The sequence below is a fragment of the Phacochoerus africanus genome, chromosome 11, assembly GCF_016906955.1.
Source record: "Phacochoerus africanus isolate WHEZ1 chromosome 11, ROS_Pafr_v1, whole genome shotgun sequence".
NCBI lineage: Eukaryota > Metazoa > Chordata > Mammalia > Artiodactyla > Suidae > Phacochoerus > Phacochoerus africanus.
In genome coordinates, this window is record NC_062554.1 from 106,984,037 (window position 1) to 107,011,239 (window position 27,203).

General features: G+C 43.0%; 1 protein-coding gene and 1 long non-coding RNA gene across 4 annotated transcripts in view; one reads left to right on the top strand and one right to left on the bottom strand.

Annotated features, from left to right (window-relative positions):
- Nucleotides 1–1,572: 1,572 nt before the first annotated feature.
- LAMB1 (laminin subunit beta 1) overlaps nt 1,573–27,203 on the bottom strand; it is a 77,237-nt gene continuing 51,606 nt past the window's right edge. For both annotated transcript variants that reach the window (XM_047751749.1, XM_047751748.1), the window contains exons 25-34: nt 18,469–18,838; nt 15,572–15,756; nt 13,812–14,053; nt 10,682–10,885; nt 9,929–10,073; nt 7,382–7,589; nt 7,050–7,191; nt 4,331–4,507; nt 2,068–2,227; nt 1,573–1,880 (exon numbers count right to left, since the gene is read on the bottom strand). In XM_047751749.1, the coding sequence (XP_047607705.1) occupies nt 1,744–1,880; nt 2,068–2,227; nt 4,331–4,507; nt 7,050–7,191; nt 7,382–7,589; nt 9,929–10,073; nt 10,682–10,885; nt 13,812–14,053; nt 15,572–15,756; nt 18,469–18,838 (1,970 nt within the window). In that variant the 3' untranslated portion in view covers nt 1,573–1,743. The remainder of the gene's footprint in view (nt 1,881–2,067; nt 2,228–4,330; nt 4,508–7,049; nt 7,192–7,381; nt 7,590–9,928; nt 10,074–10,681; nt 10,886–13,811; nt 14,054–15,571; nt 15,757–18,468; nt 18,839–27,203) is intronic.
- LOC125110489 (uncharacterized) lies at nt 14,048–25,864 on the top strand. Of its 2 annotated transcripts, XR_007130656.1 has the most exons (3): nt 14,048–14,324; nt 24,001–24,195; nt 25,109–25,864. It is a non-coding gene; the product is annotated as an uncharacterized LOC125110489 (long non-coding RNA). The 2 variants fall into 2 exon arrangements; XR_007130655.1 differs by lacking the exons at nt 24,001–24,195; nt 25,109–25,864 and adding an exon at nt 18,057–19,082 and having other exon boundaries at nt 14,052–14,324.

The window sequence follows — 27,203 nt, forward strand, 5'->3', positions numbered from 1 at the left end:
GTTATTTTCTATAGGAGTGTTGGTCTGAGATATGCTGTCTGTCATTATTCGTAATGAACTCCACATCTTTTTAGAATTGGAAATCTCAATATGAATGTGAAGTGCTAGTTGGTTTAAATCTCAACCATGCCCCCTACTCTAGGGAGAAAGTTTCTGATTAGGGAATAGTGAAATATAATTTGGTACAAAATCCTAGACATAGATGCAAAATAGCATTTTAATGCAACTTTACCAGTATGTGAATGAAAATATATCTGGTTGGGAATGAAGTCCTGAGTCTAAAAAAATTTTGCAATGTTGGTAAGTTCTAAGTATTCTCTTGGCTTGTAAAGGACGAGGATGTTAATTGGCCCTTTCATTGAGCTGATCTAGTTTCAAAGTGAGATGTGTAGTTTAGCTGAAAAAGGAATGAGAGTCATAAAGGTTTCTACTTCTATTTAATTGTAAGTAAAATACTTATTATAATCAAGAAGAAAAAAAAAAGACTTAGTTGCCGTACAACTATTTTACTAGTTATTAGGATTTCTATATAAAAGCGACAGATAATTGCCTTGAACCAGATAGAAGTTGCCTTTATTGTTGAGATTACAGCTGTTTACATAACTTTTGTGCAGCTGTGTTGGATGTGTGGGTGGTTGTTAAATGGTACACAGAATAGCCTTGCTCGAAGAAGGATGTGTGGAAAAACCTCTTAGGGCCTAGCCTGTTAGCCAGCTATCTCAGCTATCAAGTTGACACAGGCTTGGCAGTAGTATTCCAGCCATTTTTTTCATCCAGTGGCCTAAGTGATTGTTCTATGATTGTGAAATCAAGTAAAATACCAAATCTGAGAAATTATAGCATTCTTCTGTAATTGGAGTAGCACTGCTCATGTGACACAAGCAGTGTCCCTAAACTTAAGCTCAATTTAAACATTCCCCTCAGCAACCCTAGCCCTATTCTAGATGCTAATACTTAAAAGTCACACTTTCCTAAAAGTTGTTTTGTTTTCTTTCTTAGAGCAAGGAATACTTAGAGGAGTTGGTAGAGATTAGAGCAACTGCATAGCCACTGAAATAGTGAAGTTAGTAGCTCAGGCTACATCCTTCCTCCTTAATCTCCACCTGGAAGGTGATTTTTGGAGGTGGATTTGCAGAGGATATTGACCTGCCAAACAGATGAGTTATAGTTTGTTTACAGACCTAACAGAAATTAGCATCTCCACAAAAGTCATCAACTTGCTTATAAATCCATCTTTTCAGTGAAAAATAATTTTTTTTTTTTTTTGCTTTTTAGGGTCACACTTGTGGCATATGGAGGTTCCCAGACTAGAGGTTGAATCGGAGCTACAGCTGCCGGCCTACACCACTGCTCTGCAGGATCCGAGCCGAGTCTGCTACCTACATCACAGCTCAGGGCAACACTAGGTAGATCCTTAACCCACTGATCGAGGCCAGGGATCGAACCCACAACCTTATGGTTCCTAGTAGGATTCGTTTCTGCTGTGCTACGATGGGAACTCCCCATAATATTCTTTGTTAAAGGCATTCATGAATATTAAATTAGAAAAAGTGACAATTTAAGAATTATACTCTGTTTATATAAAAGCACTGTACTTTATTTAACTCCATACAAAAGGTTGTGATTAAAAACATTAAATAGATAATGAGTTTTATTTTCAAGATCATTAAGTCAGTTTTTAAAATGTAGTGATTTTTTGCTTTGGTCACCTCAGCTGTCTTACTTACAGCCTCTCCTCCTTTGTTACAAGCAGGTGCTGTAAACAGCAACTTTCTGGCTTATATCCTTTAGGAGTGAACGGACTTCTCCTTCCAATCTTACTAATTCTTGAGCTTTATCTTCTAAATATTTTTGATTGTCCTCATATTTTCTTTCTAAATCTGTGGGAGATAAAAAGAAAAGGTCTGAGCAGTTATACTATGATCTCAAAATCAAATACTGATCTTTCTTTGCCTATAAGGCTCTGTTTAAGTGCCTAAGACAGTATATAGATTTTTACCTTTTAAGTAAACTCCATGAATGTCTTAATTTTAAAATACTTCATGAACCTAAGTGAAAAAAACTTACCTTTCAGGAGTTGCAGCTTGCTGTTTGCTTGAGCCAGAAGTGTTTTTGCTTCGTTTTGCAGCATTTCAGCTTTCCTTCTGGCATCAGCTGACTCTTCTGTTTTTTGGGCTATTAAATTTTCTACTTTCTTATACTTTTCATCAAGTTCACCATCCAGAGTCTGCAGTTCCACATTGAGGCAGAAAGAGTTAATAATGTTAGTGCTGTAATTACATTTAAGACCAATAGTATAGTTGTGGCAAGCTTGGATCAGTGATAATAACTTGCGTGGAAAGCAGTCTGAATGAAAGGCCACCAACCAGGGGTACTCAGGCTTCCAGCTATTCAGTAGTAAATAAATAATTGAAAACACTAACTTGAAATGGTGGAATTAGGAGTTCCTGTTTTGACTCAGCGGAAACGAATCTGACTAGGATCCATGAGCATGCAGGTTCCATCCCTGGCCTTGCTCAGTGGGTTAAGGTTCCAGTGTTGCCATAAGCTGCGATGCAGGTCGCAGATGCAGCTTGGTTCCTGTCTTGCTGTGGCAAAGGCCAGCAGCTACAGCTCCAATTCATCTCCTAGCCTGGGAACCTCCATATGCCATGGGTGCGACCCTAAACAGACATACACACACAAAAACCCCCAAGACATGATGGACTTGTGTAGGTCTCTGGGGATTAGTCCTTTCTGTGGAGATACTGTAGGAGAATTGCATGGAGGGGGAATTAGAGAAGTAGGTTTTCTCAAAGGGAGGTATGCTAAGATCCAGGTAGTTAGACATCAAAAAAGGCCAGTTTGGGGCCTTTTTTGCTGTGGTGCAGCAGGATTGTTCATGTCTCTGCAGTGCCAGGACACAGGTTTGATCCCTAGCCCAGCACAGTGGGTTAAAGGATCTGGCATAGGTCGTAATGGTGGCTCAGATCTGATCTCAGGAACTCCATATGCAAGAAAAAAGCCAGTTTTGAAAAAAAATGAGAGGACCACCTGGATCTTGATTAATTTAGGGTTGATAGAGACTTAATATTAGGAAATCAGGGAAAAGGCAGATTTAACAAAAGAAAGGGCAAGATTATAGCATGTGGGGTTGGAGAGATGGTTTTGAGTAACTCTTTTGCAAAATACCATTCAAACAATAGCCATTGACATAGGAATTTCATGTCATGGGGTTTTGTTCCTCTTTACTGGAATCAAATTTCATATTTACGCAGAATGCCTCTGTAAGAAGACTATGGGAGATTTATGCTCTCAGACCTGCAAGAAACTACAGATCACAGTGAAAAAGACAGATGTGGCAGTTTTAACTATTCTTATTGTTCTGTTCTTTTCCTCAACTCAAAAGTGTAAGGGAAGTCACCTGTACCTAATGCCAAAAAGGCACAGTAACCTCCAGGACAAAATCTTGACTTCATATCCCTTACAACTATTGAACAGTTTGAGCACGCCCCTGGAATGTTGAAAAAGGTTTGTTGAGGGATAAATAATTGCTAAAACAAATTTAAGAGAGTGTTTCAGTGATTGCTTGGTTTCTAGCAAAAAATTTGTAAGGTGCTTTATTTTGCAGATAATTTGTGAAGGGGTGGTTAATTCCAAATGAGCACAGAAGAGGTTGAGATATGGTTTCCTGCTAGCTCTTCTCTGTTAGGAATTCTTTAAGCATTTTCTACCCTGCCACTTTTAAAAATTTCTTAAAGGGCCATGTAATTACTGTTATAAAGATCTTCCTGGAGTTCCCGTCATGGCTCAGTGGTTAACGACTCTGACTAGGAGGAACCATGAGGTTGTGGGTTCGATCCCTGGTCTTGCTCAGTGGGTTAAGGATCCGGCTTTGCTGTGAGCTGTGGTTGTAGGTTGCAGACGCGGCTCAGATCCCATGTTGCTGTGGCTCAGGCGTAGGCTGGTGGCTACAGCTCCAATTGGACCACTAGCCTGGTAGCCTCCATATGCTGCGGGAGCGGCCCAAGAAATGGCAAAAAAGACCAAAAAAAAAAAAAAAAGATCTTCCTAATTGAAATACAAGCTCACTATGCTTGTTTTAAGACTTCTACCCCTTCTAAACCCTTATCCAAGTTTGGATTTGAGGGCCTGTGTCACGCTTGTGGATCATGTTCACATCCATCCTTTGCATCTGTGTCTCTGAAGACTGCTATTTCAAAACAGGTCACTTGGGATCTTTCTGATGAGTAACTGTGGTAGGTCAGTGTCCCTGAATAATTGCAATAAAGTCAAGGAGACTAGTTGCTCCTTTATCCACAAAGCTGTGAAGTTACAAAGATGTACTTACCTTCTTAACATCATCTGCACTTTGTTTCACAGCATATACTACTTTTTCAATATATTCTGCCTCCCCAGAGTTTTGGGCAGCCTTCCGCTTAAGTTCTTCCACATTCCTCTCTAGCTCGCTGATGCGTTGGGAGGCGTTAAACAAGGTTTCCTCAGAAGCTGCTGTTTCAGATTCAATCTAGAAGTACAATGTCAGTCTTTCAGTAAGACATGAATTCAAGAACTGGTAGGAAGTATTATGAATACAGGTTTAGAGGAAGATTAAAAATGCTGCCATTCTGTTGTTCTAGAACAAAAATAATAACTAAAAAGAAAATAGAATTTCAAGGAAGCTGATATAAAGTGCTCGACTTGAAGTAGTTGATATATTAAATTTTTCCCTTATTGAACCACTTCCAGGCAGCTTGTTGTGTTGAGAAAGTATTTTAAGGACACCTGCAAACTTTGGCTAAATAGTGTTCCCAAATAAGCAGATGTGAGAAGAGGGATTTCCACATCAATTTCTAAATTAACATGGGTGCAGAAATGATAACTTTTGAATCACCTTTCATTTTTTTCTATCAACTCTAAATGTTAAACTCTAGTAAGGGAGGTTACAGCACTTCACAAAGTACTTGGAAAGTTAATTTGAGTGTTTTCAGCTAATTAATGAAGATAGTGGAGTCTGGGAATGTTAAACTCCAAAAACTTATTATAGAATTGTAAAGTAGTGTATGGTCTGGGAAAGTTATAGCTGGAAGCTATGAACACTCAAAATTATTTAGGGGAAAAGTATCTCATCTGTGTGACTGGTGAGGGTCCACGTTTGATCTGTCTTCCAAGTGTCATCAGTATTTTCTTTCTTTTTTTTTTAAAGCTAGCCAAAGTAAGCAGTCTGACCCATGGCGAAAGTAGCAGTTTGACTGAGTACCTAATTTTTCTTAAAGATGATCTTCAAGAGTGGGTCTGTTCCATAGAATTACTCTGCCATAACTGAACTAGTGGGTTAGTATACACATATGCTGAAATTAAGTATTTCAAACTATATATAATTTTTTTTTCCAGTAATTTTATGGCTGCACCCAGGGCATATGGAAGCTCCAAGGCCAGGAATTGAATCTGAGCCACAGCTTCGATCTACACCACAGCTGTGACAATACCAGACCCTTTAACCCTCTGAGCTGGGCCAGGGATCAGATCCGTACCTCCACAGTGACACAGGCTGCTGCAGTCAGATTCTTAACCCACTGCGCCACGCCGGGAACGCCAAAAAATGATTCTTGATCTGAGAGTTTACCCATTAATTAACTTAGAAAATACTCTTAGAAGATAACCTTTTTAGTTTCAAGTAAGTGGATAGTTTCTTACAAGCTTTTACTTGCATGATTTAGGTAAAGGTTCTCTTTATTCCTGTTGAAATGCTTGCTGCCCTCCAGGGTCCCCACCATTGTTAACTTACATCATCAAGCCAAATATCTCACCTATAATTTGATTAATAATTTCCATTTTGCTTTTTAAAACATTTTTTAAAAGTCACCTAAATCAAGTTCATTAACATGTTAACAGCATGTTAATGAAAAAAAAAAACTTAAAGCCAGAAAAAAACAGTACTTTAAATAGTCTGGTAGGAAAAGTTTTTCTAAACTTTTAACAAGCAGCCCGAAGAAAGGACCTTATGTATGCTCAGAATTTAACAAAGAGAGGCGGCTGAGGAAGTGTCTGGCTTCGTTTTGCTGAGAGTAATAGACAGAATCGGGGAATATGGGTTTGTATCAACCAAGGGAAGGTAAAGCAGGCTGAAAAACCATCTCCCAGGCTTTAAACATTGGAAGTTGTTGGCCTGAGAAAGGGACAGCACTAAATAATAGATTATAAAGTATATTTGAGAAGATGGGGGTTAAATGAGTCATAGCAAATGAACCTCACGAAGATTAGAAAGAAAAATTTGTGAAAGAGTAAAATTGCTTGCATTCCTTTTAAGAGAAGATTTTCAGAATAAAGCACTAAATCCATGTGGAAATTTTTCTTCTTTTTTTTTTTTTGGCTAAATGTGGCATGTGGAAGTTCCTAGGCCAGCGATTGAACCCAAGCCACTGCATTGTCAATGTTGGATCTTTAACTTGCTGAGCCACAAGAGAACTCCATCTTAGTGAATATAATACTTGGTAGGCTTTAAGAGTATTTTACTTATAAATTAAGTTTTCCAGGCATTCTGAACAAAACAGACTGTAGAACCTAGGGGATTCCTTGAAGAATTAGAAAACTGTGTTTTTATCTTTCGTAGGCTTTTTGGGAAGATGAAAATGGAAGGAGGTTGGAGTTCCTGTCCTGGTGTAGTGAGTTAAGAATCCAACTTCAGTGGCTTATGTTGCTGTGGAGGTGTGGGTTTGATTCCCCGTCCTGGTACATTGGGTTAAAGGATCTGGTGTTGCCGCAGCTTCAGCATAGGTTGCAGCTGTGGCTCAGATTAAATCCTTGGCCCAGAAACTCCTATGTGCCATGTTTGCAGCCATTAAAAAAAGAAAGAAAATGAAAGCGGGGTTAGTGTCTTCAGAGTCCTTTCTCTTTGAAAACAAAACTTCTAGCATCTGTGCTAAGGGAGATGTTCAGATTTAATTAATGGAATCCTTTAGTGTTTAATTGTAGGAATTTTCATACGTAACTGTCAAATGAATTTCTTTTCTGATGAGAGTTTATGTGAGTGATTTCTGCCACAAATTATAATGATTGTAGTAGCTTACCGATGTTAACAGGTTTTGGGTTCCTTGGATGTCTTCATCTGCCTGTTTAATGGCCTTTTCTGCGGCAATCTGGGCCTTTTCTGCTTCTTCCAGAGCTTCCTTTACCATGTCTGCAGTGACTTTAACATCTGTCGCACTTTTGCTGTGTAAAAAATGAGACAGTATTAGATGTATTCATAAAAAAAGTATTTCCTCTAAGAAAAAAACGTTCTTTGAAATGACCCAGAGAATTTCACGTGGGTCACTCTGAGAACTTTCACTGGTTACACGCTTTTTTACTCCCATGCCAGATACACGAAATAAGCCCCCTGAATGCCATGTTCTTCAGATACCTGGCTCTTTGAGCTTCTTCTAACAGCAGCTCAGCTCTGGCAATGTCAGCAGCACTTTGCTGTAGAATAACCTCTACTTGAGAAAGGCTTTCAACTCGTTCACGAATATCTTCTGTCAAGTTCTGTAACTGCTGTGGGGTGCTAGGCATTTCCATTTTCAATACTTCGTTAGCAACTGCTTCAATACTGTCCAGATCAGCACTGTCCTCTGTTAAAAGCAAAGATGTTCCCATGAAAAGGTGAAAGTCATAGATGGCTCACTCAGTTCAACCACTTATTGGTCACCTACTATGTGATCAGCCTGGTGGAGTTACACCAAGACAGAGGCCCTTTCTATTTAAGAGTTTTTATGCTGAGCTCGGGAGATGAGAACTACACACAGGAGAAAGTAATGCAGACAGTGTACTGGCATTGGCTGTAGGCTGGGTCTTCAGGGAAGACTGGAGGGTGAGGGACTGGTCAGGGTCTGAAGGACAACAGGATTTGAGAGAAGAGAGGGTGTCTCTGGACAGAGAGAAAGGATGAGCAGAGAAGTTACGTGGAAGTGAGTGAAGCAAATGGTACAGACTCTAGCAAACAATAGAGGCCAGGGTATAAAGCTGGGACTTGATCCTAAAAGGCAATGAAGACTTTCAGTTGAGGTTGAAAGATTCAGAAGGAACCGACTGTTAAGTGCAAATGTAAGTGCTGAAATTCTTCATAAATTATTTGGATTCAGAAAATTACATAAAGGGAGAAAATCCAGTCAGAAGCAAGAGAATCAGGGTAGTATCTTATCAAAGAAGGTCAAGCAAGGAGTTTCAAATATCCAATGTGGAAACAAAAAAATACCAAAGAGTTTAAGCTTTAAAATTGTCATTAATTTTTAGCTTTTGTTTTTAAGCTGTGAAAGTAGGTAAAAATGGAGCCCCAAAGAAAAGATGACTGAATGATGGCTTCCACAGAATATTGATTCCATAAAATATCCTTAGCAAATACAGTTGGCTCCTTACTTATTTAACCATTCCACCTTTTTCCTTGCCAACAGAATAGTGATTTTGTTTGGGTGCTACCTCTAGGGTAAGGTAACCTTATCAACTGAGACATAAATACTGAGTACCTTGCAGTTAGACTAATCCCATTCCATTTGTTATTGACATCTATGCATGGGCATGGCCAATGAGATTTGTGGAGATGACGTCTCAAAGGCTTCTGGGAAAGATTTCCTCTCTTTAAAAATGATGCAACAGGAGTTCCCGTCATGGCGCAGCAGACATGAATCCAGCTAGGAACCATGAGGTTCCATGTTCAATCCCTGGCCTCGCTCAGTGGGTTAAGGATCCAGTGTTGCTATGCGCTGTGGTGTAGGTCGCAGACGAGACTCGGATCTAGCGTTGCTGTAGTTGTGGCGTAGGCCAGCAGCTGTAGCTCCGATTAGACCCCTAGCTTGGGAACCTCCATATGCCATGGGTGCGGCCCTAAAAAGCAAAAGCAAAAAAAAATAATAGGTGGTCTCTTCTATTAGATATTATTATGTCTTTATGTGAAGGTTGGAACTTTGGTAGCCACCTTACAACCAAGGAGGAACTAGCCTAACAACAAAGCTGATAGGCTTAAAAATGATAGAGCAGAAAAATAAGAAATGCCTGGATCCCTGAACCATGGCTCTATGCTACTACTGAACTTGTGTGTTATAAAATACATTTTTTTTTTTTGCTCTTTTTGTCTTTTCCAGGGCTGCACCCACGGCATATGGAGGTTCCCAGGCTAGGGGTCCAATCAAAGCTGTAGCTGCCGGCCTACGCCAGAGCCACCGCAGCTCGGAATCTGAGCCGAGTCTGCGACCTACACCATAGCTCACAGCAACACTGAATCCTTAACCCACTGAGCAAGGCCAAGGATGGAACCCAAAACCTCATGGTTCCTAGTTGGATTCGTTAACCACTGAGCCACGACTGGAACTCCTTTTTTTTTTTTTTTTTTAAGTCCATTTCAGTTGAGAGTTTTTTTACCTTTTGGCCAAAACCATCCTTACTGATAACACTCAAACTGACCAGCAACACTTATAAGCTGGACCACAAATCCTAGAGATTTTCTGTTTTTGTATAGAACATAAACCAAAGGTTTAATAAATATCCTGTAAGCAGTACAGTTACAAAGTTTTGGGGGCAAAGCCATAATTAGCTGTACTTTCAGTTAAGGTTCTTCACTTGATCTTAGCCGAAAGGCGGTTCAAGTTACGGTTCTAATATCAATATATAATCTAACACAAATTCCAAATTCAGTTCTCACAGTATGTTTGACTTCCTGATTTGCTACTTGGGTATCACATCAAGTGTATGTATATCTGCATAAATCACAGGTCATTTATGTATAGATACATAAACCTTGTAAGAAATGGTTTTAACATGGAAATTTCTTTTTGGGGGGAATAGTCTCTTCCCCGCCAGAAGTTGGCTTTATTTAAAATGCAGATTTGAATTACGGCCTCTTACAGACTCTTATAAAATTGTTTTATATTGCAAGATAGGAAAAAATGTCTAAAAGTAAGGTGAAAAAATTTCTTACGGGTCAAAAAGTCCCTGATTTGCTTGATCAGATTTCTCAAGTCCTCATTGCTCTTGTCCACTTTTTCTTTGGTAGCATTGGCTTTCAACAGAACATCTTGAGCATTCTGTTTTGCTTCATCTGCTCTCAGTTTTGCTTCAGAGACCTATGTATGAGGGATAAATTACCCATGGAACAGTGTCACTCTTTCTAAAGTAGATTATAAATGGTTCAGAAAACGATATTTGAAAACTAAGCATCTGGAATCATGGCTTTTAGACATAAATGTCTCTGTTCAACCATGTTCCTGTGTAGACTGAAAATATTCACTATACAGATTCCTATACAGTCTTCTTACAGAGCTAGGGCTAGCATATCAATTTTTTTTCTAGTTTTAACTCCTCCAAAACATTTGGCCTGTAAAAGGTTCCTTTGTCTTTTTCTCAGGTATCAACATAAATACTTCAGTTAACATAGTTAATAATTTGTCATGTGTCATTTCAGAAGAAAGGAGAGAACTTTTGAAATTCACCTAGATGTATTCATAACCCTGGACCCATGGTTGGTAACATGGTTTTCTCTCAAATCATCGTCATGAGAAAGAAGCAGATTCTTAAGCCATCTGTGAATAAAAACCTTATCTCGTTCCCTGACCTGTCAAAAACTTAGGCGTTTTTACTTTAGTCAGCACTTGGAATTGGTTTCTGCCTTCCAGATCATCCAGTCTTAACTGAAAGCAAACAAACAGCAAAAACAGGTCAGGCACTGAATTACCATCTTGGAGAGCTGTTCCACCTCAGCCAAGGCACTCAGGACATCTTGGTCAAAGTCCATGGCTTTCTGCCAGGCGCTGTGTGCGACGGTGACCAGCCCACCACAGCCAGGCCCCCCACACTTCTTCTGTCCTTCGTCAGTTCTGCAGTTGGGGCCGCCACACTCTGTCTCGGAACAGGAGGCCCCTGGAGGCGTTCCACACGTCTGCAACGAACCAGGGAGCAAGCGCAGGGTGCAGAGTGAGTCTGCTGAGTGAGTCCCTGACAGCTGTGCCGGGCCTGGGTGGCCCCAGAGAGTGTGTAGGTGGTCCTCAGCGAGGGTGCTTGAAAGCGGTGTTCAGGATGGAGAGGACCCACAGAGCTTAGACATACGCTAACCTGCTGTATTTCCAAAGATACAGTGATACATTCCAACCCCGCAATAATCAGCTGTCTAGTGAACTGGAATACCATATGGTCCCTGTGCAGGGCACAAGCATTATCTGTTCTATCAACCTCAAGTCTGCTGATTTGAAAGCCAAAGAATACTTCCCCTTTAACCTAACTGGTTGGGTTTACCAAAAAAAAAAAGGTATTGGGACTCTTCTTCAGACTTGCCACCATGTTAACTGTTTTGGTTGGTGAAAAGGGTGACATAAAAGGTCCATTAATGGGTGTTTTAGGATCACTTTACGTAAAACAGCAGGAAAGTATGAAGCAGGAGTTCCTGCTGTGGCAAAGTGGGTTAATGATCTGGCTTGTCTCTGTGGAGGCATCGGTTTGATGCCTGGTAGTGGGTTGTAGTGTGGACTCAGATAAGATTCCTGGCTTGAAAATGTCCATACGCTACAGGTGCTGCCAAAAAAAAAAGGAAGGCAAAGGAGAGACCACTGAGGATTGGTATAATTGGAGGAGTGCTGGCTGGTGGGATTTGATCAGGGGGAGTCAGGGGACATCCCAGATGGGAGAAGAAGAGAGAAAACAAAGGTGAGTATAACTTTGCCCAAATAGCCTCCAAACTCCCACCAGACTCCTCCTCTCTTCTCTACCAGAAACTTAGAGAGAGACCAGGACTTGGTTGTAGCACATACATGGTCACTGATAAATTGCAAGTTTGCTATATGATGGAAAAGGCTGAGCAGGAAGAACAATTGTGTTTAGAGCTATCCTTTTGGAAAATGCTCATGTTGAAGAGGTAAGATACACTGCAGTGAAAACTGGCTAACAGAATATTCCCAAACAGGAATTCCTTTTAAGAAATAAGAGTGGTTTTAAAAGAAATACACTCGATTCTTTAACCTAGTAATTTTGTGATAATTTATAATCCCATTATATGTTTAACAATACATGCCTCTGGGCCAGAGACCAGAGCTGGGGAAATAATAAATAATAGCATTTCATGTATCTGGCTTATAGCACATAGCTTCAGAAAGCAAAGTTTATTCTACATGTTACACAAGAACAAGAGCCTTAATCAAGAAGAGAAGCGTTGAGACCTTAGGGATGTTTTCTAAAAACAACCTGGCAACACTAGAAGATCTGTTTTATTTCAGCAGCCTGGCAGGCTTGAAAAAAACAGTATGGGTCTAACTAAATATACACAAAGCACTGAAGGTACTTGAAAATCACAAAGGGGCAAAAGTCTTTCTACACAAGTGGCAGTATGGAACAGATAAAGGGAGTTCTCAGAGGGTTCCCCCCCCCCCTTTGGCCACACCCATGGCATGTGTAAGTTCCCATGGCCAGGGATCAAACTGGAGCCACAGCAGTGACCAGGCAGGATCCTTAACCACACGGCTGCCAGGGAATTCCTCTTGCAGGATTGTTAACAAAGGCACAGGTTGAGAAGGAAAGAAGCTGAGTTCCAGGGCAGTTCCCTGCAGGGATGCGAAGACAAGCCCACGGCAGGCTCCCACGCCTATGGCTGGAGGAACCTGTCCTCGGGCCCCCGGCTCCTAGGATGCCCTCTGCTGCCAAGCAAACATCCTTCGGCAGGCTTAGCTGTTTTTCATTTCAGTTTCATTTTAAAGATTTTCTTTGTGATGACTAGTTTTTCTTAGAATTTGTAAGGAAAGCATCAATACGGGACAGAAGGAAGACTGAGAGCGTTGGCATTTCTTGCCTACATATAGTGGCTTTGTCTCACCCTGGGTGCAGTTACACATTGCTCCAGCTCTCCATTTCTCTATTAAAGAAACAGTGACAGAAGATCTCCTGACTCCCTATTTCTACCAGATGCCATCAAGGTTCCTAAGATAATCAATACATAACCTTGTAGGTGGTCAATCGAATTTGCCGCAATACACAGAAGGGGGGAGAGGGAAGAAGGCAGAGAGGGAGGGGGGACTGTCACTAAGACAAAATTGCAATTTACACCACCTGCTATGCACCCACCTTCCTCCCTTTATTATTCCTCTGTGTTTCTAAGCCTTATAAAGTAAAAATGTATTAAAACTGTGCTCCAGATTCTTTAAGATAGGAACTCTTCCATGAAAAACAATAATAAAGGGAGCAAGAGGAAGAAATAGGCTTAGTTTGGCTTTTTTTTGGGGGGGGGGGCTTTCTGCCTGATTTTCATTAAACTCACTCACTGCTCAATGTCTTTTGGCTCCAGAGTTACTTTTTAAAAGCTTCTGGGAAATGAATATACCTTCTAGGCTGGTCTCAAGGTTAATCTTCACCAGGAAAAGTTACTGGGACAAAGGGATATTTTAACTAACCTACCCATGAAAAAAAATTCTCTAGGTCCCTTTAACTTTTTTAGAAAGTCTCTCCCAGAATGATTCCCAATTGCTCAACAATGAGGTGGAGTTTGTACTTCAAATCAGAACAAAGTAAAAAAAGAAATGTCCACAATATAAAAAGGATCCAGTTTAAGTAAGTCCCTGAGTCAGTTCAGCAGCATGGGAAAGTAGGCTTGACTCTTTGGTTGAACCACAGAGAAACCACCAGAAGAGAGGAAGGCTGGAGATGCGCATGCTGCTGTTTTTACTCCAGCTTGGTCACAGATAATCCCAGACTGGGCCAGAGACCAGAGCTGGGTATTTTCCCTCTTGTGGACTCATTTGCAAAGTGGACAGTGTTAAAGACAATGCAGGGTGTTTTTTCTCCTGCAGGATGAAAACCCTTGAGGCAAAACCCTCAAACCTTACCAGCTCAGCAGCAGTTGAAAGGTCCAGACTCTGTAGTTTGCCTGCCAGTTCATCCAGAAGGCGGGCCTGCTCCTCCTGTTTGTCCCTGAACTGGGACTCTTGCTCCAACATCAAGTCTTCCACTCTGTCTCGAATGAGGGCCGACTGCTCCACAGTGCTGTTGGAATCCGTGGTGGAAGCATTCACCCTCTCCTCTGCCTCCAGAGACATCTGGAAATACTTGGTAATGCTGTCCAAGGCGCCTAGGGCATGGAATGAAATTAACCACCGTTAATCCTCCTGGACCCAATCTCCCCATCAAGTAGCAGCTGTATTTCGCGTCTTCCAGCCCTAAATTGACCGTATGGTTTTGTTTTAAAATTCAAGGAATAAAATATTGAAGAAGAAGTATAACTCCTTTCATGATCAGTGAATATGCTGGGTCCCGTTAGCGCCTAACTCTGGCTCCGGAGGATGCCGAACATCTGGATTAGAAGATTCAGTCCATCATGTAGCTGTTGTTTCTACACGCAGGTAAGCATCCAGTTCTTTTTTTTTTTTTTGTCTTTTTGCCATTTCTTGGGCCGCTCCCGCGGCATATGGAGGTTCCCAGGCTAGGGGTCGAATCGGAGCTGTAGCCACCGGCCTACGCCAGAGCCATAGCAACTCGGGATCCGAGCCGCGTCTGCAACCTACACCACAGCTCACGGCAACGCCGGATCATTAACCCACTGAGCAAGGGCAGGGACCGAACCCGCAACCTCATGGTTCCTAGTCGGGTTCATTAACCACTGAGCCACAACGGGAACTCCCAGTTCTTTCTAAGTAATTGGTATTAGGCAGACTGTAGAGTACATAGCCAGATGATTTTTCCCTTTTCTCAGTCATTTAACTATTTAGATCTACTCAAATGACTAATATTATAAACATAAAGCATCCTGACATGTTTTAGCTTTAAGGATCTAAACCCCCAAACAAGCAGTCATGCATAAAACAGGATGGGTAGGATGATCTGACATATTTGCACTTTTTTTTTTTTTTTTTGTGGCGGGGGAGAGGGGAAGGTTCCTATAATGTGGCCTGTGATATCAATACATGAAGGATTTGCAAACAGAATTTCCTGACCAAATCATACTCTTGAATATAAAAGGATTTGCAGAAGTATCAATTTAATTCTTAACTATTATAAGAGCCCCTTTCTAAGAGAAGGCAAGAAGTTAAACTACTAACTGAAAAATGATCAAGAAACAGAAGCCATTCTAATGCAACAACCATTGCTTACTCCATGTGACCCCCTTTTGTGTCAGTCTCTCTACGCCCTGTGTCCCACATTTGTACGGTAGAGATTTTAATCCTTATTTGCGCCAAAGACTCGGGAAAAAGCTTTAACGTTACTACAAAGCACTTAATTTTTTTTTTTTTCTGAAAGTGCTCTATTAAAAGCATCTTCACTAGGGATTTACCATCGTGGCTCAGCAGAAACAAATCTGACTAGCATCCATGAGGACACAGGTTCGATCCCCAGCCTCATTGAGTGGGGTAAGGATCTGGTGTTGCCGTTAGCTGTGGTATAGGTCGCAGACGGGGCTTGGATCCCGTCTTACTGTGGTTGTGGTGTAGCCCAGCAGCTACAGCTCCGATTTGACCCATAGCTTGGGAATCTCCATATGTCTCATATGCAGCCCTAAAAAAAGACAAAAAACAAAACACCCTTCATTAAAAGCACAGATGGTAAAATCCATTGTCTAGGATTAAGCGTTTGCACAAAAAAAAATGCTCACCCCGAATATCTGAGTTTTTGATAAATTCCAGTTGTTCAGCAAGCTCTTTCACTGTGTTTTCTAGGCTTTCAGCTTCTGCCTGTAGAGAATCCAGTTCTCTTGCTGTGCTGTTGCTTTGCAAAGCTGCGTCAGATAATTTTCCTTCTACTTGAGCCATCTTTTCTGTAACATCTTTGGTCAGTTTCCTGTAAAGAGAAGGATAAATTTACTTAAGGAAAACAAAGGGAAAACATGAGATCTCGTTTTTATGTTTTCTGCTAATATTGTACCTATGGCTCTGTAATTTCAAACCAATTCAGTAGTTTGCAATAGTTCATCTTTAAGTACTGGTTGTGTACTTCTTATCATCAAGAGACTATACGGAAGCTAATAACTTTTCTTTCTTCCAAGGCGCTGAAGAAACACACAGCAGCACCACTCAGCTGTGTCATAGCGGATGGGCTCTGGGAGGGATTCTGAATATCGGGTGTAACCTCAGGTCTAGAGCATGGAGTCCCAGCTCTGCACATAAGCAGCCCACACGATCCCACAAACTCAGAATACATAACCGACTCCAGTCTAGAAGTATGCCTACCAGCGACCTGCCAAACATGCTCTGATCTGAATCTTAGGGATCTCCTTCAAGATGGGACATGCTTAAAGGAAGCCCCCCAGTCACCAGGGAAGACAGTGGGAGCAGTAGCCCAAGGGAGCTTTTCACACATGCCTCCATTGAGCAGAGTCCCACCCAAGGAACCTTCCTCTTAATGCCAACAAAAGCAACCCTTTCATTTTCCTCATTTACCTGCTGAGTGGAATATGATAACCGTGTAGCTTTCACAATAATTCATTGGCAATCTAAACCCAACTGCATTATCTGTATCTTCACATCTCCAAAGCTGTACTGCAGGCATCTACTTGCCTATTACTCATATATAAGGTGTACATGTGTACTTGTGTCACAAAGAAATATTCAAGAAGAACTTAGCTCTGGGTATGACCTAATTGAATAGTGTTCTCAGGGATATAATTGTAGAAAAAACTGGGAAAATGTAGCAATGCTGAAAGGTTGGGGCCATTTGAAAAATGATATTGAAGGCTGAGATAATACCATGACCCAGCTCAAAGAAAAAGTACTTAAAAAAAAAAATACTTAAAAGGATTTGTGGGTTAAATTACACGTTATAAACCTAAATGCCTTTTTTCCTGAGGCTAGTCTCTTTTTGCAGTGCTTTGCTTTTATTAATGTGTTGATTCACAGAGGGCTTTTGGTTTCTTCTCAGGCCTCATACAATGTTATTAATTTCTAAAAATCAAATCTAATGTGGTATATTTTTAAATCATACCATCTTGGATCCTAAAACATGCAGTGTCCTTGGATACTGTGTTGAGAAAAGATTAATGAAACTAGTTTTCCTGAGCTGATTTACAGTCTTGTCTGATCAGATGAATAGTGAAGGTAGAAACAGAGCTGTTTGAGGAATGTAATCGCTCTTCTGGCAAACTCTTGAAGGATACCAGTTTTTTTTTTTTTTTTGTTCTCCCTTAGGTGCATGACACCAAAGCCAAGAAATCATTTCCTAAATGGGCTTGTTCTCAGACCATGGCCTTCCAAAGCTTGTTATCGCTACATGTAAGGAGACTGAGCTGCCATGGTCTTTTTAATGAGGTAAAATTCCTCATTAAATGCATTATCGCCCCACATCAGACATGTTCTAAAACCCTGGTTGACCACATGATCTTGGGCACAAGATCTGAGGCTTGAAATCAAGAGACCAGCCAGTTACTTTAAATCTAGAAGGTCTAGGAAGGACCTCCTACAAGGTACTGGAGCTGTCGGCTCTCAGCTTCTTGCTTTTCATGCATAGTGTTTAAATAAAGAGTCCATCTGGCTTCTTAGAGATGCTGATTCAAGTCCGATCATACAAAAATGTTACCATGGTTCTGCCATGATGTACGATTGCCTCAATGTACAGGATTTAGCTATGAAGCCAACCCCTTGGTCACGCCAAATACTGAGTCTACAGTAAAAACCCCTAGCATTTGAGGGAACACACATGCTTCATACCTTTCCTGTTTTGTGCTTTAGTCTAGATCTTATTATGCTGTTTTGGGGGATGTCCTTTTTGGCAAAGGAGCTTGGAATGTGTGAGAGCAGGAGAAAGAAGGCTTGGAGAAGCTATAACAATTGACCCTTGAGAAACCATTGTCACTCAGCTCAATTCTCCCTCTTTCCACTGGCAAAATACACACTGTCAAGTCAGAGCGATGATTATAGGGAAGGGCTAAAAAGAGGAGTTTTCGTTATAGAGAATTTGTTATAATTTGGTGAATGAAGCACTGCTCTAGTGGACCAACAGCTGAGCAGTGGAAACAACCTAGAAATAGGGATCCCATTTGTGGTAATGGAATTTCCTTGGTGGTAGCAAAACATATGGTAACAATTTATGTTTTTTTTGCAGTTGTACTGTCATTTTATAGATGAATCCTTTTGTTACTTTTTAAGGGAAAGGCAAATATCATCCTCCCCTTCTCCACGGGAGAGAAGAGAGGGGCTCAGGAATGAGCCATTCAAGTTCACGAGCCTAGCAAGTATGGAGTTGCGACTCTGTTATGGACCCTTGGTCTCCAAACTCAGCATCCTTGCCCCGCTCCTGCTCGAGAGCACTGTTCGCAGACAAGAGTGCTGACTATAACATGCACACATCTGCACCCCAGTCCCCACAACTGGGGTCCCCAATGATGTGCCTGTGTTCGCTCACCCATATGTCCAGAGGGGCGACTGCAGGACCATGAATGGCCCAGCGTCTGTTTTCACTCACAGCACTAACCCTGCCCCCTGATGGAGGCGCCGCAGTTCAGATTCATTAAGTTGATACAATACCGTGAGCTGTTCCTCTGGCTCATCAACTACTTACTCCGCTTCCTCAAAGAGATTCCCGATGTTCTTCAGCGGCTCTGCGGCCGGGCTCTGGGCCAGGATGTCTCTGATCTCGTTGACTTTCTTCTCCACTGAGTCCACAGTCTCCCGGTAAGGCCCGATCACACCACTGATCTTCAAGGCCTTGGCCTTCTCCAGGAACTTCTGGGTCCTGTTGGTCAGCTCAGCGATGATCACATCCCAAAGGGCAAAGCACTGGTGGCAGGGCGTGCAGTCGGGGAAGACCCCCGAGTACCCTCGAGTGCACTTGTCGCAGCGGGGACCCTCCACACCCTCGACGCAGACACACTGGCCGGTGGACTGGTTACACTGCGGCGTCTCGATGCCCCTGGGGTCGCAGTCACAGGCTAGAAGGGAGACAGCAGTGCTGGCTGATCACCTAGATGACATACCTCAGCGATTTGGCACTTAAGAATCTTCAGCCACTGCTGCAATGGGAAGGTTTGCATGTGGTCCAGGACAGTTTACCAACAGCCCCCAGACACCGCAGCTGCTTCTTCCAGAACACACATCCTCTCAACCCTGGCTAACCACTTCTCAACAGTAACAGTGATAATAAATTTTAAGTGAGCACTTTCTGTGCCTGTCATTATACAAATGGTTTACATGCATCATCTCATTTAATCCTCACAATAACCAGACGGGATCTAGTGTCACAAGAATCGGGTTTGTTTCGTTGGGTCACATCTGTTGGGCCCAGGGAAGTACCCAGGCTAGGGGTGGAATCAGAGCTGCAGCTGCCTGCCTACACCACAGCCACAGCAATACCAGGTCCTTAACTCACCGATCAAGGCCAGGGATTGAACCCGCATCCTCATAGACACTATGTCGGATTCTTAACCCAAAGAACCACAATGGGAACGCCAAGAATCAGCTTTATAGATGTGGAAACTGAGGTTTAGAGAAATTCCACAACTTCCCCAAATCTTCCAGGAAGGACCTGGCCAAGCCAGGATTCTAATTCAGCGCTCTGCAGCTCCCAAGGCTATGCTCTTAAGCTCTGTCCTGCCTCTTACTTTGTTTGACCTGCCTGTGAATCCTATCAGGACAGAGAAATCAAGTAACAGCCTGATGACTGAGGCCTCTGGCCTAAGATAAAGTACTAATGAGCAGCTCCCAATATGGATGGGGAGCAGCCACCCCCCATCCTCTACCTGGTCACAGAGCAGAACAGTGAAGGCTTAGTGAAATGCAATAAACTGCATAAAAAGAAAACTAAATCAGAAGTCTCAGGAATTCCAAGTATCTGGTTACAAGGCTCTCAATTAAGTGTGATGGGTGTTTGCCATTATAACAGCCCCCAGCACTAAGCATGGTTTCATAAAACTTTCTATCAGCAGTGGTGCAAAGAGCCTTGGGAGCCTTTCAGGCCCAAACCTCTCACTGGCCTAAGAGGCTTGGCATCTTAAAAGGAACCAAATAGTACAGGGTGGTGTTAGCCAGCAGATGCAGCTGAGATAACTGATGCAATACCTGTGCCCTTGAACCCTGGCTCACAGCCCCAAAGCTCTGGTGACTAGCCCAACTTTGTATCAACACTTCACATTTCACAGTATTTGTACAGTGTGTGAATGACAAAAGGGCTGTACACACATCTTATCTCTGGCCTTAAATCCCTTCTGGGAAAAGGTGGGGATAAAAATAAAACCAAGTATCTTATTTTCCTAACTAGATTGAGGACTCCAAGGGCAGAGGTACATCTTAAACTGTTTTTTTTCTATTCTCAGCTCTGAACACAGGGTTAACTTGCAAACAGTTCCGCTGTCTTTACCAAATGAGGCTCTATCCTCAACTTTTGGTACAGGTACACACCCTACAAAAGAAAACAATCCTCCTAAAATGTAATGTCAACACCCAACAGAATCATACTGTCAGGTAGCTTTGCACCCCACAGTACAGTGCTGCACTAGTTATAATAGTCAAGACAAGGAAGCAATCTAAATGTCCATCAACAGATAAGTAGATAAAAGAAGATGTGGTTCATACGTAGAATGGAATACTACTCAGCCATAAAAAAGAATGAAATAATGTCACTTGCAGTAACATGGATGGACCAACAGACTACCATACTAAGTAAAGTCAGAGAAAGCCAAATATCATGTGGTATCACTTATATGTGGAATCTAAAAAAAGGATACAACTGAACTTATAAAACAGAAATAGACCCACAGACATAGAAAACAAACTTGTGGTTACCAATGGGGAAAGAGGGGGAATAAATTGGTAGTTAGGGATTAACACATATACACTTCTATATATAAAATAAACAACAGGGTTCCTGTTGTGGCTCAGCAGAAACGAATCCGACTAGGAACCATGAGGTTGTGGGTTCGACCCCTGGCCTTGCTCAGTGGGTTAAGGGTCTGGCATTGCCGTGAGCTGTGGTGTAGGGTGCAGATGCGGCTCAGATCCCATGTTGCTGTGGTTGTGGTGTAGGCCAGTGGCTACAGCTCCAATTAGAGCCCTAACCTGGGAAACTCCATATGCCACAGGTGCAGCCCGAAAAAGACAAAAGGCAAAATAAAATAACTAAAATATGAAATAACAACAAGGACCTTCTGTGTAGTACAGGGAACTATACTCAATATTTTGTAATACTTTGAAATAACCCATAAGGGAAAAGAACTTGAAAAAGAATTTCTGGAAACAAAGTGTGTGTGTGTGTGTATATACATAATATATATATACACATAATATATATATACACACAATATATGTATACACACAATATATATACATAATATATATACACACATTATATATATACATAATATATATATACACATTATATATATACACACATAATATATATATACACAATATATATAAACTGAATCACTTTGCTGTACACCTGAAACAACACAATTTTGCCAGATGATACGGAAATCCCTCCCTAAAGTTGACTCAGTGTAGACCTTCTGATATAAGCATTAGCTGCGTTCTTCCCGTTCTCCTGATTGTAGAAACTGATGAAGGCAGTGGTTTTCCCAGGGCCTTTTCCATTTTTTGGGGTGTCATTAGGTATTTCACTAGAAAAAGATTCTACAGTCCAATGAGTATGGGATATGATTGGGTTAAAAAAATGTGAACCAGGGTTTTTCCAGTAGAACCCTGTGAGTCTTAAATACGCTGATCTTTGGACTCTTTAAGAGGAGGCCCCACAACAGAGGCCTGGGTAAAGAAGATAGACACACAGTGGAATACTACACAGCCATGCACAGGACCACGGATGGACTCAGAGATTATCTTACTCAGTCAAGTCAGTCAGACAGAGACAGACATACATGTGATCATCTTCCAAAACGCTCTAAGTTACCTGGGCCACCCAGGTCCTAGCCTTTCAATCTTAGGCATGCATCAGAATCACCTACAGGACTCATGAACACCACCTTTCCCTCACCTACTCTCCCATCTCCCAGATCTGGAATTAGTAGGACCTGAGAATTTTCATTTCTAGCAGTTTCCAGGGGATGCTGATGTTGAGGGTCACTACACCCCATTTGGAGGAACACTAACTTATGTTCTCAGCTGTTCACCTTCCTTTGCACATTAAATGTGTGTGTTAGGTGAGAGCGTGTGTGGCCAGTGTATGTGGCGTGGAGCAGTCCTGATTTTCAAGTTTACCGATGTAAGCTGATGCACAGGCCCCGGGAGCTTTGGTAGAGGGCCTTCACGATGCCACGTGGGATGCATGAGACTGTCAGTCACTTCTGCCCTGCAGGCCCCAGCAGGTAGCCCTGTGAGGGACCTCAGTGGCCCAGCGTGTCTGTCCTACTCCACGGTCTCTCCCTCGGGCTTAGGACAGTGGAGGCAGGTGCTGCACATGCTTTTAGTTTGCTCAGATTTTTTATTTTCCCTAGATAATGCAAAGGTAGACTTTAGATCAGTCCTAAGGAGGTGTTTATTGGATTCATGCTTGAGGCAAGGCATGTGTGCATGTGTTGAATTTACTCTTAGTTTCTCTTAACAATTTTTCATTTATTTCACAGGTAAGGGCATGTCTTGCCATCATGGGCATCTTTTAGGGGGAAAACACGTGCCCCAAACTGTGGGATTTAAAAGGCAAGTGCCCTCCCATGAAGGCTTTCCTCATTTGTCTTTCTCACAGCTACTTTTTTTTTTCCCCCTCACAGCAAGAATACTTAACTCGGACTTAAGTCCCTCTAGACACATATGGTTAAGGTGGAGGTAACAGAAAGTCTAAAACTGTGCCCTCCAACAAGTCACTTAACTGAAAGACTGGCAACAGAAGACATATCGGGCAATTAAGTACATAATCTGAGAAAAGTGGTCATTTGTTCCCCCCATTTTCCACCTAATTTCGGACGGCACCTGTTCCTGCCCCAGCTGATCTATGGGCCCCTCAAGACCGGCACCCCCAAGGGTGGGCAGAGCTTCGGCGCTCTCCAGAGACCAGGATCCATTCAGGTGACAGAGTCAATCCTTCCCTCTCTTTCCCGAGTGGAGTCAACGTGCACAGATGGCTGGGTCCAGTGACCCTGACCTTTCTCTGGAAGGAGACTAGGTGCCTACTCTAAAATACATCAGGTTTTCATTTCAAAGTGGAGCCAGAAAACGGCTAAACACCAGTGGACATGTGCTTCTTTCTGTCTATTGAGTTTCCAGGAGTGCTTTTCTAACAGGGTCACCTCGGAGGCAGGCATGAGGAGGCCTGCACTTACAATCTTGTGTAAAGACACCCCCCGCCCCCGTCCCAAGAGTAGGTTCTTTTCTGCTTCAGCAGAAAGGTTAGTTCTCACTTGACCTTTTTTTTTCCCCCCTCATCTTTTTGCCTTTTCTAGGGCTACTCCCTCGGCATATGGAGGTTCCCAGGCTAGGGGTCGAAACGGAGCTGTAGCCGCCAGCCACAGCCACAGCCACAGCAACGCGGGATCCGAGCCGAGTCTGCGACCTACACCATAGCTCACAGCAACGCCGGATCCTTAACCCACTGAGCAAGGCCAGGGATCGAACCCGCAACCTCATGGTTCCTAGTTGGATTCGTTAACCACTGAGCCACGATGGGAACTCCTGTTGCCTGATTTTTAAGAGGAACAAATCATGAGGAACCACATTCTACAAATGAGACTGTCATCATTTTAATGAGCCATGAGAAGCCCACTTTCATCTGCAAAAATATTCTTGTTTATGTGGGCAGTGGGTTCGATTTTTACTGTTTTCTCATCCTTTAAAACAAGAGGTACAAACTAATAGGTATGAAAGAAACTACAAGGATATACTGAACAACCTGGAGAATACAGCCAACATTTTACAATAATTATAAATGGAGTCTAACCTTTAAATAATGTGAATCACCATATGGACACCTGGAACTTATATAATAATGTACACAACTACGCTTCAATACAAAAAAAATAAGACATGATCGCTAAGAGGTAGGTAGATGAAGAATATTGTACCCATTCTACAGATACGGAGACCTAGAGGAGAACACTGGTGAGTCAATGCCAGGATGGACAACACCTGCCTATGTCCTCTTTATCCACAGGTGTGCCTCTTCTGCTCTCTTGGTGTCCTTCCCTCCCTGGCTGTGGCCTTCTCTGCCTGTTGAGGCAAAGTCAGTCCATCCTCAGGGCTTTTCAACCATCCAGTGAACCCAAATCTCCTGGTCCCCAAGGACCATTTCCATGACACCAGCCAATGACTCCTGTTCCTACCAGCTTCCCGGTTCTGAGGCTGAAAGGTCAGCACCTCTTGTCTCCCGCCCTCCCACTGCTTGCATGCAGATTCCGCACATAGCAGCCCCGCATGGCCTCCTGCTCCGCTCTCCTCTGCTGCATCCGCACCTCACTAGCCACCAGGGGGTGGTCATTCAGGCTTGTGTTGGTCCCATGCTGAAATCAGGTGACAGGGTGTATGGGCTCTTGCCATGGACCTCGCCTCAAAGCAGCAAGGGAACCCAGCCTGTGCTCTCATGCCCAAGGCCGACTCTTATTTTACCTGGGCATTTTGGTTTTATTCTAAGGGAAACAAATGCTTTTTCATTTCTTAAATATGATTGTCTTTTTCTTTAAATTCACTACCTTCTCCAGTCCTACATATTTTGGGGGGTGGGGGCCAGGGGGGCAGGGGGAGAGCTCAGTAACATAACTTCAGTTTTGAAAGGACAGTTGGATAATGGGAGTTCCAGGTGTGGCTCAGCAGGTTAAGAACCCAACATAGTGTCCATGAGGATGCAGGTTTGTTCCCTGGCCTCACTCAGTGGGTGAAGGATCCAGTTGCTCCAAGCTGTGGCATAGGTTGCAGATGAGGCTCGGATCCTTTGTTGCTGTGGCTGTGGCGTAGACCATACATAGCTGTAGCTCTGATACAACCCCTGGCCCAGGAACTTCCATATGCCAAAGGTGCAGTCTTAAAAAGAAAAAGAAAAAAAAAATTGGAGAATGAATATGAATGATTTCAACCTGCAGAAAGGAGCCGGCTGTCTGGCCCAGGAGTTGGCAAACATCTTCTATCAAAGATAGTAAATATTCAGGCATTGCAGGCCACATGGGCTCAGTCTCAACTACTCTGGGATCACAGCACGAAGGCAGCCCCAGATGATATGCAAACAGGTGGGTGGCTGGGCTCCACTAAAACTTTCTTTACCGCCACAGGCAGCAAGCTGGATTCAGCACATGGCCGAAGATAAGCCTTCCCACACTAAAAGAGTACCTGTGGTTCTCTACAGAATCCAATTAAATCTGACTTCCTGAGCCACGCTGGAAATAAAGAAAAAGGTGGGTGATTGTCAGTGCATCCCAGACTGAGAAAAGATGACAAGCATTAAAAAAAAAAAGAAAAATTCTAAGAATATACTTAAGTTTTCTACCAAAACCAATGTGAAATGAGAAATAAGCAGGAAAACAAGCAGGATGAAACAAAAAGGATGAAAAAAACCAGCCACTCCCTAGAACCTCTCACCTACAGCCCACATTTTCAATCCGCCTTGGCTTTAAGAGACACTGGCCTTTCCCAAGAGCCAGAGGCCCTGCCTCTGTTATCTGTGCATCAACACAGGATTCCTCCAGTGACCCTCCGACTCCTCGGGGCACAGGGCAGAGCTCCAGGCCAAGGCTCCCTCGGGCACGAGGGGTGGGTGGGTGAGCGCCTCTCCAACCAACACAGTGGTGGGCCTGTTCAGACTTGGCACCGTCGGCCAAGGGCCCCAACCCGCCTGGACAATAGCAACATTCAACAATTCAGGAGTCCCCGAGGCTGGTCTTTCACATAACTGCATTTTCCATAAGGAGGCTACTTAGCAATGACCTACGTCTTTCTATAAGCGCACTGCTAGTGAGGTGGTCCCCGGAAGCCTAAATGTGGGCCCTGCTCAACTGCAAGATGTGAAATAAAGACTCTTGGGCAAGGAATGATGTAATTTGAGAAAAGTGGTCATGTTTTTTCTCCCCATAGTTCCACCTAATTTCAGATGACCCCTATTCTTGTCCCTGCTGGTCCATGGACCATGTCCCTTAAGTTCTTGTCCTCCCGTTTCCCCTGGTCACTGCCTTCTAGTACCATGAGCCCTGAAATCCATCCACTCCTGCATTTTTATCCCTGCCCACATCAGATCACACGGTCCTGCTCTAAAGGCCACCCGGGGTACACAAGGCCTGCAGCTGGCCAAGCCTCCTGCCAACTCAAGCCAGTCCTCACCCTCTCTGGGCACTCTCTAAGTTTCAAGCTTCCTCCACAGGGTGTCCAAAGTACTTGGGTCCCCACAGTTTCTGATAGAACAGGCAGACCTTTCTTTTGGAGAAAACGCACCAAGACGATGGCCAGAGATTTCTTTCCTCGCTTCTAAAACATGATCTAACTTTTGACCTGAGCCAGTTGATACTTTTCCTAGGAGCCACGATTCCTCTGGCAGACGTAGAGGCAAGAGTTTAAAGATAAAAGGGTGAGGGCAAAGTTCTAAGTATTAAATGAACAATCCTCTGATTGACTCTGACTCCGGGTAACAGGCTTTTCATGCTCACAGAGCTTAGAGGCAGCAAAAGGTCAGGAAGCTTTGGCAGCCAAAGCGATTCTGCCAATGACACATGCTGACAGAATCAGGCTATCAGCAATGATAGAACAATTATCTGGAGAAAATCAAGCCCTCAGAGCAGCACAAGATTGAGGAATTGAACAGAGTAGTGGGTAGAGCCCCGGGGGGAAAACTAGGTTTGGGTTTTTTTGCCTTTATTTTTTGACGGCTGCACAGGCGGCACATGGAGGTTCCTAGGCTAGGGGGGTCTAATCGGAACTGTAGCTGCCAGCCTACGCCAGAGCTACAGCCACGCCAGATCTGTGCTGTGTGTGCGACCTACACCACAGCTCATGGCAACGCCAGATCCTCAACCCACTGAGCGAGGCCAGGGATCAAACCCACAACCTCATGGTTCCTAGTCAGATTCATTTCCACTGCACCATGACGGGAATTCTGAAACCAAGTTTTAAGCAGGATTTTACTTGGAAGAGAAAAACCATCTTGGAGCAAGTGATCCATTGCACGTCACAGACATTCTAGCAGAAGTTAGGACATCAGAATCCATTCCGAACCAACATCTGGACTGAAGGATGAGGAAGGAAAGTACACTTATCATCTCTGTTGGAACATTAATCTCTGAGATGTTGACAGAGACCCTTCCAGCTACACTGTGCATGAAAAAACAAATCATAGGCCATTGGTTCTGGTCATGACCACTGTCTTGAGTTTTCTGGCTA